Source organism: Peromyscus eremicus, chromosome 4, assembly GCF_949786415.1.
Source record: "Peromyscus eremicus chromosome 4, PerEre_H2_v1, whole genome shotgun sequence".
NCBI classification, from domain to species: domain Eukaryota; kingdom Metazoa; phylum Chordata; class Mammalia; order Rodentia; family Cricetidae; genus Peromyscus; species Peromyscus eremicus.
The window spans coordinates 13,143,996-13,155,039 of NC_081419.1; the positions used below are offsets into that span (position 1 = coordinate 13,143,996).

Consider the following 11,044-nt stretch of genomic DNA (forward strand, 5'->3'; position numbering starts at 1 on the left):
GAAACCCTGTCTTGAAAAACAAACAAACAAAACAAACAAACAAACAAAAATGTCTGGCTATACTTATAGACCTGTAAAGCTGGGGTTTCATAAAGCTCTTGGACAAAAAAGGGTTGTTGGGTGAGAAAGTTTAAGAAGCCTAGTCTTAACCCTCCTTTTCCACTGTTTTTTTTTTTTTTCTCCCCCAAATTATACTTTATTGCCATGCAATCAATCTGTAGTAACAGGTTTTCATTATCGACTAAAGCCTCTATGGAGCTTGTTACTGTGTGGACTATAAATAAGACACACAAGATACTGTGACCAAACAGTAGCCTTTAGGGAGGACCTAGGAGAGGAATGCCTCTGTTCCCTCTATCAGGGTGATTTCCTGAGTAGCTCTTGGTTTTTATCATCTTAAAAACTTTAGTTCTAAAATTAGTCAGCTTCTAGAATGCTTTTGTCTAACCTTTAGGAAATGACCTGGTCATTGAAGCTTTTATTTTATACTTTCACTGCTGTCTCCATCTTACCTTATTTTCTGACTTGTTTTTCCTTTATTTATTCTATTTCACTGCTCCATTGAGCACATCTTTGGAAAATATCGCTATCCTTTCTGTAAGTTATCATTTAATAAACATTTTGAAGCAGATCACAATCCTGAGTGGAATCCTGAAAGGCTCCATGGTTCCCATATTCTAATATGCCAGAATTTATGCCCAAACTGAGGCTGGATCTCCTAGTCTGTAATGACTCCTGAACTGCTAGTCCTGACTAGTAACTGGTCCACACTCCCTGCACCATAAACTAAAGAATGTCAACTAAGAAACTTTGTCAATCTCAAAGGCTGAGTGTCTGGAGAAGACATGTCAACTACTTAAGCAGGATCCTTAATCCTTCATCCAACCCCGGTGTGCTAACTAGAGTACAATCGTAACTGCTTCTTATGAATGCTGCTTCTGCAGATCCAAATGAGCCAAAGCACTGCCTTTTATCTCTTTGATTCAGCAGGAGCTCAGTGGCAGAGAACTGCCTAACAATCAAGGGGCCCTGGATTCAATCTCTAGTACTACAAAGCAGAATAACAGAAGTAGCATGTAAGTTCCTACCAAGTACCCACAAAATAAAGAAAAGTCTATGAAACTTGAGTATACACCCTTTGCAGCTCAGCAACTGCACTTGCAGTGGCCTCACAGAGCCCAGGCACACTGTGGATAAGACACATGCTGCTCTTCTCCCAAAGCCTTCAGAGCTTTGCTTACAGTGTTTTGTTTGTGGAAAACATGGTTTCTCTTACTGTTCAAAATGGTCACAATCTAAAAAAGATTCTCTCTGTCTTATCTCAAATTCAGGGCAAATTATGTTCCTCTCCCTATCATATTCAGTTAACTCTTAATCCTCAGACAGTAACAGATTCACGGCCCCACTCTCAGGAGATCTTATTTCTCTTCTCTACTTCTTCCTCAAAACACACATACATGGGCTCCCATTCGATCCTCTGCCCCATCTCCCTGTCCCCTCTTGATCCTCAAATATATTGCTCTTTTCTGTCTGTCTGAGATAGGGTCTCATGTGGCTCAGGTTCTTTATGTAGCTGAAGAAGACCTTGAACTTGTGACCTTCCTGCCTCTACCTTCTAGGTGCTGGTATTACAGGCCTTTGACATTACACCCCTTTTATGACAGTTATGCCCCATTCCAATCCAAGGTCCACAACGTTGGTAGAATACTATTTCGAAAACCTCCCTTTTACCTCCCTTTAGAAATCCCTCAAGAGGCCAGGTGGTGGCACATGCCTGTAATCCCAGCACTTAGAAGGCAGAGGCAGGTGGATCTCTGAATTTGAGGTCTGCCTGATCTACAGAGTGAGTTCCAGGACAGCTACACAGAGAAACCCTGTCTTGGAAGAAAAATAAACAAAAAAAGAAAAAACAAACAACCAAATTAAAAAAAAAAAAGAAAAGAAAAGAAAAAGAAAAAAGAAATTCCTCAATAGTATTTCTTCAGAATAATCAGAAAAATCCACTCAGATATCTTTAAGATTTTGTCAGATTCTTACCACATGTAACAGTATATCTCTATAGCCAAGTATAGAGGCCCACACCTTTAATCACAACACTTGGCAGACAGAGGCCAGTAGATCTCTCTTGAGTTCGAGGCCAGCCTTGGCTACCTAGCAAGTTCCAGGCCAGTCAGGGCACATAATGAGACCCTGTTTCAAAAATAAGAAGAAAAAGAATGTATCGCTGTAATAGTTTGCTCTAAGTTGACTTTTCCTTTTAGTTAGCCACATATTAACAACATCTCAAAATCACATTTTTCTACTATTCATAAACATTTTGGGGACAGGGGTACAGGCGTAATCAGGTGCATATCTGTGATCTCAGTACCAGAGAGGCAGAGGCAGGAAGACTGCTGTAAATAATGCCAGCTGTAAGCTGAGACCTAGTCTCAAAAACAGAAAATGAAACTCACATTCAAGGCCTTGTGTTTAGCATTCTATTAGAGCACCTGCCACACTGTATAATGATCATCTCTTTCTCTTTCCAATCTCTTTTATATTGAGAGATGTCCAAAGGGAGAGGGATGCATCTAAAGTCTACCCTTGGTACTCACATGATTACTACTTGACACAAGGGGCTACTTAAGGAAATAGTTAGGCATGGCGTTCCACACCTCTAAATTCAGTACTTGAAAGATGGACACTGGAATATGGGGAATCAAGGCCAGGTTTAGCCACACCAAAGTTTAAGACTAACCTAAGTCTGGAAACCTTTCTTAAAACACACACACACACACACACACACACACACACACACACACACACACACGAACAAGATAGATCGATAAACTTGGTAGTAAGAGTTCTTTTCCGGTATATGCAAGGCCCTGGTTTCTGTGTCTCTCTGTCTCTCTTTCACACATACATCTCATAATGAAATTGGTATAAATATTCATTTTACCTGTTTTTAAAAGAGATTTATTTTTATTATTTTTAAATTATATGTGTGTGTAGGTCTGTGCACGTGAGTGCAGGTGCCCAAAGAGTCAAGAGGTGTTGGGTCCCTCTAGAGCTGGAGCTATAGGCAGCTGTGAATCACCCACTGTGGGTAAAGTGTTGGGTACCAAACTCAGGTCTTTTTTCTGCAACAGCATCAAGCTCTCTGAACTGCAGAGCTACCTCCCCAGCCCCAAGATATATTTTATTTTAATTTGTTATTTTATTTTATTTGAAACAAGGTTGTGTTGTTGAAACAAAGCCTGGCTAGCCTTGAACACAGGAGATATGCCTGCCTCTCCCTCAAGTGCTATGACTGAAGACATGCACCATCATGGCTAGCTTTATTTTACTTTTAATCGTGTGCGTATGTTGAGAAGTGGTATGCACACATAAGTGCAGATTCCTGAGGAAGGCAAAGTAAGTGTTGGACCCCCTGTAGCTGGAATTACAGGTGGCTGCCAGCAGTACAGCCTAGGTGCTGTGAACCAAGCTCAGGTCCTCTACATGAACAGTACACACCCTTAATGGCATCTATCTCTCCTATCTCTCTTTTTTTTTATATGTTTAAAAATGTAGCTACTATAAAGTTGAAGGCATTATGTATATATTAGGCAGAATTACTACAGAATATTTTAGGATGACACAGGAGAATATGACTCTGAAGTCAAAAAGACAAACAAGACACCAGACATTATAAAAAAGGGTTTAGAAAATATTCTTCTAGCATTACAAAAAAAAAGCATAATGTGGCCTGGCATGGTGGTCAGACAAGGTGATGCACACATGTAATCCCAGAACTAGGAAGGCTGATGCAGAATAACTGCTGTGAGTTCAAGGCCAGCTAGGGCCACATAGGGAGACCCTGGCTCAAAAAACGAGAGGGAGGAGAGAGAGGAGAGATAGAGAGGAGAGATAGAGAGGAGAGAGAGAGGAGAGAGACAGGAGAGAGAGAGAGAGAGAGAGAGAGAGAGAGAGAGAGAGAGAGAGGAAGAGAAGAAGAGAGGGAGAGAAGGAAGGAGGAAAAGAGGGAGGGGGAAGAGGGAGGAAAGGAGGGAGGAGATAATCTCAATGTTATAGCTATAGAACCCTTCCTCACTTTTTATTTTTTTGAGACAGGGTCTCAAGTAGCACACATAGGCTACCCTCAAATTTGTTACATAGGTAAGGATTGCCTTGAAGTTCTAAACCTTCTGCCTCTGCCTCCAACTCTGGTTTTATTCATGATGGGGATCAAGTCAAGTGCTCCATTTATTCTAAGCAAATATTCTACCAACTTAAGAGCCCCTTTCCTTCCCCAAATACTTTTTTTTTTTGAGATTTTATTCATTTTTATTTTATGTGTTTGAGTGTTTTGCCTGAATGTATATCTGTGCACCATAGGCCCAAGGAAGCCAGAAGAGGTCACTGGATCTTCTGGGGAGTTACAGATGGTTGTGAGTTGCCATGTGGGTGATGGTTTTGAACGAAGGCGTTGTTAACCTCTGAGCCATCTCTCCAGAATTAAGCTTCTCCCCAAAATTAAGGGTAAAAAAGGTATGAATTTACAGGACTCAGGTTATAGCTTAGTGACAGAGGTTTTGTCTAGCAAGCACAAGGATCTTTCCGGTAATATTAAGTGTCTCCAATTATTTCTCTTTTTCCTCTGATAGAATCTTTTATTTTGGCATTAAGACCTCAAAAAAAGACACTGCTAGGGGCTAGAGAGATGGCTCAGCAGTTAAGAATACTGGCTGTTCTTCCAGAGGATCTGGTTTCAATTCTCAGCACCCACATAGTAGCTCACAACCATCTGTAACTCCAGTCCCAAGAGAATCCTCTTATGCCCTGCATGCATATGGTACAGGCATAGATGCAAGTAAAATATCTACATACATAAAATAAAAATAAATAAAAATTACACAAATTTTTTTCTTTAAGAATCAAGGCTGGAGAGACGGCTTAGTGATTAGGAGCACTTGTTGCTCTTGCAGAGGACCTAGGTTCAATTCCCAGCACCCACATGTGGCTTGCAACCACCCAGAAACTCTAATTCTAGAAGCCCGCTTCTCCCTCAGACACCAGGTATTCACATGATACAGATACATACATCAGACAAAACATTCATACACATAACATAAACTCCCCTAGACTATTTCCTTGGCTTACCTATTTTTAGTTTGTACTTTATGCCAAGGAACACAAAATTTCTTTTCTTTCTTTCTTTCTTTCTTTCTTTCTTTCTTTCTTTCTTTCTTTCTTTCTTTTTCTTTCTATCTATCTATCTATATTTCAGTTATCTATCTATCTATCTATCTATCTATCTATCTATCTATCTATCTATCTATATTTGAGATAGAATTTCACTGTGCAGCCCTGATTGGTCTGGAACTCACTATGTAGACCAGGCTGGCCTGAAACTCACAGAGATCCACTTGCCTCTTCTTTTTGAATGCTGGGATTAAACACATCTGCCACCAAGAATGACTAAAACTGAATTTCATAAACACTAGATAGTCAGGAATGCTGGCACGCCTTTGTAATTCCAACACTCAGGCGACTGAGGCAGGAATATTGCAACTGCAGCTAGCTCAGGGTTAGGCTGGGGCTACATAGCTGAGATCCAGTCAAGACTGGACTACAGGGTAAAACCTCAACAAAAGCTGGGCGGTGGTGGCGCACGCTTTTAATCCCAGCACTTGGGAGGCAGAGCCAGGTGGATCTCTGTGAGTTCGAAGCCAGCCTGGGCTACCAAGTGAGTTCCAGGAAAGGCGCAAAGCTACACAGAGAAACCCTGTCTCGGAAAAAAAAAAAAAAAAAAAAAAAAAAAAAAAAAAAAAATCAATATGATAAAACTGTTTCCAGGAAAGGGGGCGGGGGTGAATTCTACGGATATACAGAAAATTTAGAAATTTTTCCTTCTGGTAGTTAAGAAAAAACTTAGGGGAAGTGTGTGGAAGTCTAGTGAGAAACAGATACATGTGGGGCTGGAGAAATGATGAAGTGGTTAAGAGCACATACTACTTTTGTAGACCTGTGTTCTATTCCCAGCACCCATGTCAGGATGCTTACAGCTGCCTGTAACTGCAGCTCCACAGAGATCTAATGCCTCTGGCCTCTGAGGGTGTCTGCACATACCCCTATAGAGACACATGGTGAATCTCTGAGTTCAAGGCCAGTCTGGTCTATAATGAGTTCCAGGCCAGTTAGGGATACAAAGAGAAAACCTGTCTTGATAAACAAAACAAACAAATAAAAATAAATCACACAATAGGAGAAATGGCTCAGCCATTAAAAGAGCTTACTTCTCTTGCAGACGACTCAGGTTTGATTTCTAGCACCAGCACACACATGGTGCACATAAATTCACACAGGTACAAATACAAATACATAAATAAAAATAACAAATAAATCTTTTCAACCCTCACATCACAATAAAATAAAGTAAACCACTATTAAGGTAGAAGCAGAACCAGAAGTTCAAGGCAAGCTTGGGCTATATGATATCGTGTGTGTGCGCATGCGTGTTGCGTATGTGTGTGTGTGTGTGTATGTATGTGTATGTGTGTCTGCAAAGCACTAAGAACTTTAGAGATGGCTCAGCACTTAAGATTGTACAGAGGACCAGAGTTCAGTTTCCCTCACTCATATCTGGTGGCTCACAATTGCCTGTAACTCCAGCTCCAGGGTGACCTGATGCCTCTGACCTCCAAAGGCAACATGTGCACATACTCTTCCCCTCTTCCAGAAACACTAATTAAAAATAAATCTTATTTATTTTAAAAAAAAAAAAGGAAAGAAAAAGAACAGAGCAGCCAGCCATGGTAGTTTAGGTTGCAGCATTTGGGAAGGGAAGCAAGAAGAACAGGAATTCAAGGTCATCCTCAGGTACACAGTGGGTTGGAGGCCACCATGAGCTTTTGTTTTTAAGATTTATTTTTATTTTATGTGTATGACTTTTGCCTGCACGTATGTTTATGAAACAGGTGTGTGCCTGGTGCCTGTAGAAGCCAGAAGAGGGCATCACATCCCTTGAAATGGAGTTACTGAAGGTTACAAACCGCCATGTCCTTGCTGGGAATAGAATTTCCAGGTCCTCTAAAGAGCAGCCAGTGGTGCTCTTAACCACTGAGATATCTCTCTATCTTAAAATCCTATCTCAGAAAGAAAACAAAACAAAAAAAAAATTACCAAGCAGAAAGAAAAGACAAATGACTGAAAGATGCAGGTGGCTGAATATGAATACCAACCATGTAACACATAACATCAATATATAAGTACAAGTTAGGTACTTTCTTACAAACAGCACATGTGGTCTTAAACATTTTGGCATACTTGTTGACTGATCAACTTCATGTACCAAATGAGACAGGAAAACACACACTGAGCAAAACCTTGCCTAGGAGAAATATAATTCATTAACAAAAAGATAATTTTTTTCTTGAAAAAATTGTTTTAAGCCCCTGACTTAAAATTATAAAAACAGCATAAAATAATTCAAATGATGGAGGGTTTATGCACTTACTACACAGGAAATCAAAGTTAACAGAATAAAACTTCATTAGCAACCATCAGATAAACACCAACGGGGACCTAAGCACTAGCTTCAGCAAAAGCAAAATACGTTTAAAAACAGTGGTACACCAATGGCTTCCTTCCTTTACATTCATTCCTTTAACACTCTTAACTTGAACTGAGACCTCCTTGGAAAACCAAGAAAACGACACTTTGGGTTATACAGGAATAGCTCAGAGATCATAAAAGGATTTGAACTTCTTGATAAGCGATCGTTTGTTCACTTAAATAGCTCAACAACGTACTAAGAAATGGGATCCACATCCGAATCATCAGAAGAACGCTAACACTCCTAAGAAGCAATTTAGGGGAGTGGTGAAGCAGAGGCCACCTGACACACTCCTAGTACTGTCACACCGATCCCGCCCACCGGCTTCCCACCTCTCAGGGACTTAAAACACACTGCGGCCATCCGCGTCCCTGGAGCAGACAGCAGCTCCTGTCACCTCTGCTGGGAGGACCCCATCCCGAGAGCACTGCCCGCTGGGGCTCGGCCGGGCTCCGTCTCCGGGAAACCCAGCGTGTAAGAGTGAGTCTTTGAGCAAAGCTGCTAGAGCTTGGAGTCCTCAGGGAGCCAGGGGGTCGCACATCCCCGGGATCTCCCCTCAGGGAGCCGCTCCAGCATTCGGGGAACTCGGGCTGCCCTGGTTCTCGGCGTCTCGCTGCGTCGGACCCGGTCGCCTTACACCGCGGAGCCCCTCCGCCGCGCCAGGACCCGGTGCCCGGTAGGGATCCGGCCGAGGGAGGCGGGCAGGCTGGCGGGCGCCCCACAGCCGGAAGGGGCTTGCCTCGCAAACAGGACGGCCTCCGGCCGGGCTCACCTTCAGGTCGTTCTCGGGAAGGTACTTGCACTGCCGCGCTATCTCCACATACTTGTCCAGATCTAGCGGCGCCATTTTAGGAAGAACGAGACGCGACGACGGCAGCGGCAGCAGCTGTAGTGCCGGAGGCAGCGGCGGTGGCCGAAGCCGGAACCCTCCTTACGTCACGTCCGACCCGTGAGTGGCGTCTGCGCAGCGACGTCGAAGCCTAACTCGCTTCTTTCCGGGCCGGGACACGCCCCGCGCCCTCTCAGGCGGAACTCCGGGTCTCTAAGAGAACCCGAGGGTCCTGTTGACGAAACCTGCCGGGACCCGTAGCTGTCTGCCGCGGGGAGTGCTGGGATTTGTAGTTTTAGTGAAACCGAATGCTCCTGCTCGCCTACTCTTCACCTCCAGGAAACCAGATGAAGCTTTTCCAAGGGAAGATTACGAAGACTAGGTATTCCCTGGCTCTCAACCCTACCCAGTAAAGCACCCTGTCAGCATCTTCAGTTAAAGTTAGACCTAGCCTAGACGTGTGAAACAGATTTCACACCCTCAATTCTCCATCTTGGAAGAAAAGGAAAAAAAAAATTAAAGCATTTATGCTAAATTCTGTACAAATACTGGCGCGCTTTTTTCCCTCTTTAATTCTTGTAAGACTGATAGGAGTGCAAAGCTTGCACGTGTTACTTGCCCCAAATATCAAAGGAAACAAAAAAGGTGGAGCCTAGACTGGAAGGCTACTGACTTAATTAAACATATGAGCCCCACGAGGGAGCAGGAAGAGTTTTGTTGTTGTTTTCACTTTATTTGGTTTTTGTCGTATCCCAGTGTCAAGAACAGTTCTTGGCCAGGCGGCGGTGGCACACTCCTTTAATCCCAGTACTCGGGAGGCAGAGCCAGGCGGATCTCTAAGTTCTAGGCCAGCCAGGTCTACAGAGCGAGATCCAAAACAGGCACCAAAGGCAGAGAAACCCTGCCTTGAAAAATCAAAAACAAAACAAAACACCAAAAACAGTTCTTGACACCTAATGTAGCTTTAACACTAGTTCATTTGACAACTGTATATTGAGCAGCAACTAAGTATAGATATACTTGTAGGTAATTAGGCTACCTGTGGGAGCCTATTTTCAGGTTCCTCGTGGCTTTACCCAGCAGGTCTGCATAGAGAGGATGATTGGACTACCGGCCTGAGTGCAGGTGTCTGAGATGGTCTGCACTTGGCTGTGCTGGGGGGAGGTCTTTTGCTCTACCCCTTGGCGTCTCTATAAATAACCTGGGGCAGAGACAGGGCTCTTTGGAATAGGTTCCAGGCCCTCTCAAGGCTATTCTTTATTTTCTATCTGTTTATCTCCACACTCTAAATCCTTCTATCTAATATTTCCTGCTGCTGCACTCAAGAAAACTCTGGAGAGCTGTGGGGGTGGTGGGTAAACACCCTGCAGAATGGCGCCATAAACAGGGACAAAAAAAAAAAAATAATAAAAAAGAAGAAGAAAAGAAAAGGGGGGGGGAACTAAAGACAAAGTAAAGGAAAATAATAGTTTTATTATAGAGCTTTTGACAAAAGTGCTGAGTCAGCCATGCCAGTGGAAAAAGGGGCATGCCCAGTGTTGTGGAATATATATATATATGATATATCACATATATATTATTATAATATATATATATTATATATCACATATATATTATTAAGGGGCAGGGGTTTTATCCTCGAGAGAAAAGGAAAAATGGACTGGAAGGATGTCCGATGCTGGAGCGCAAAATTCTCTTCTGTCAAAATGTTCTATCTTCTGTCTCTTTCTCAATTTCTATCTGAAAAATAAGTATAAGGTATAGTGTAGTAATATAGTGTAGTAAAAACTTAGAAATGTAAGATCATGTAGAAAAAAATTAAGATAACTAAAAGCAGCTAGACAGAAAAACTCAATTTTCTGACTTTGGGGGCTAAGAACGCAAATTGGGAAAAAAATATCTTTGAGCTTTATGGGTAGTAAAAAAGCTCTTCTCTGAGCTTATCAGGAAGAAAAAAGTTTCCTATGGAAGCTTTTGGCCTGAGGACAGCTGAAATACTAGGTCCAAGTGGCAGGAAAAAGTAATTTCTCCCTGAGGGAAAAATGGGTGTGTGTGTGTAAGAAGCCAAAAAGTTTAAAGTTCAGAAGTTTTGGGAAAAGGTCTTTCTCTTGGAAAAAAAAATCTTTCTCTTAAACTATAAAACTTTTCTTGGAAAACTTGGGGGAAAAATCTCTAAAAAACCTTATTCTTTTTCAAAAGCTCTCTTAAAAAAACTTGAAAACTAAAGCCTTTAACTTTCTCATAAGGACAAAAATTAGTATTACCTGAAGATATTAGTATGGGGCCTACCTGTGATTAGCTCTAAGGGAAAACAACAAACCTCTCTAAGTTCTGTCTTTCAAGCTTTAAAAATCCTCCCTGCAATACAGGAGGCAGAGTCCCAAAAACCTCTCTTCTAAGGTCTGTCTCTTCAAGCTACTAAAAGACAGTGGATCAAAGTCCTCTGAAGGAAATGCTTCGGAGAGTAAGGGTGAAGAGCCACAAAGAGCCCAATAGGGCAGGAAACTGTTTACCGGGAAAAGCAAAAAAGCCAAGCTTTTCAGTTGCAGCTGAGCTGAGGCATCAAGGGTTTTGTTTGAGTGTCAATGAAAAGGTGCTCCTAATTGCCCTAAGGCAAAGATCCCCTGAAGCAATGC

General features: G+C 42.2%; 1 protein-coding gene across 1 annotated transcript in view; it reads right to left on the bottom strand.

Moving 5' to 3' along the window:
- The window catches only part of Ppp6c (protein phosphatase 6 catalytic subunit), a 34,448-nt gene extending 25,877 nt beyond the window's left edge, over positions 1 to 8,571 (bottom strand). Inside the window, exon 1 of the mRNA XM_059260244.1 lies at positions 8,352 to 8,571. Coding sequence (XP_059116227.1) covers positions 8,352 to 8,426 — 75 coding nt within the window. The 5' untranslated portion in view covers positions 8,427 to 8,571. The remainder of the gene's footprint in view (positions 1 to 8,351) is intronic.
- Between the last annotated feature and the right edge of the window lie 2,473 nt (positions 8,572 to 11,044).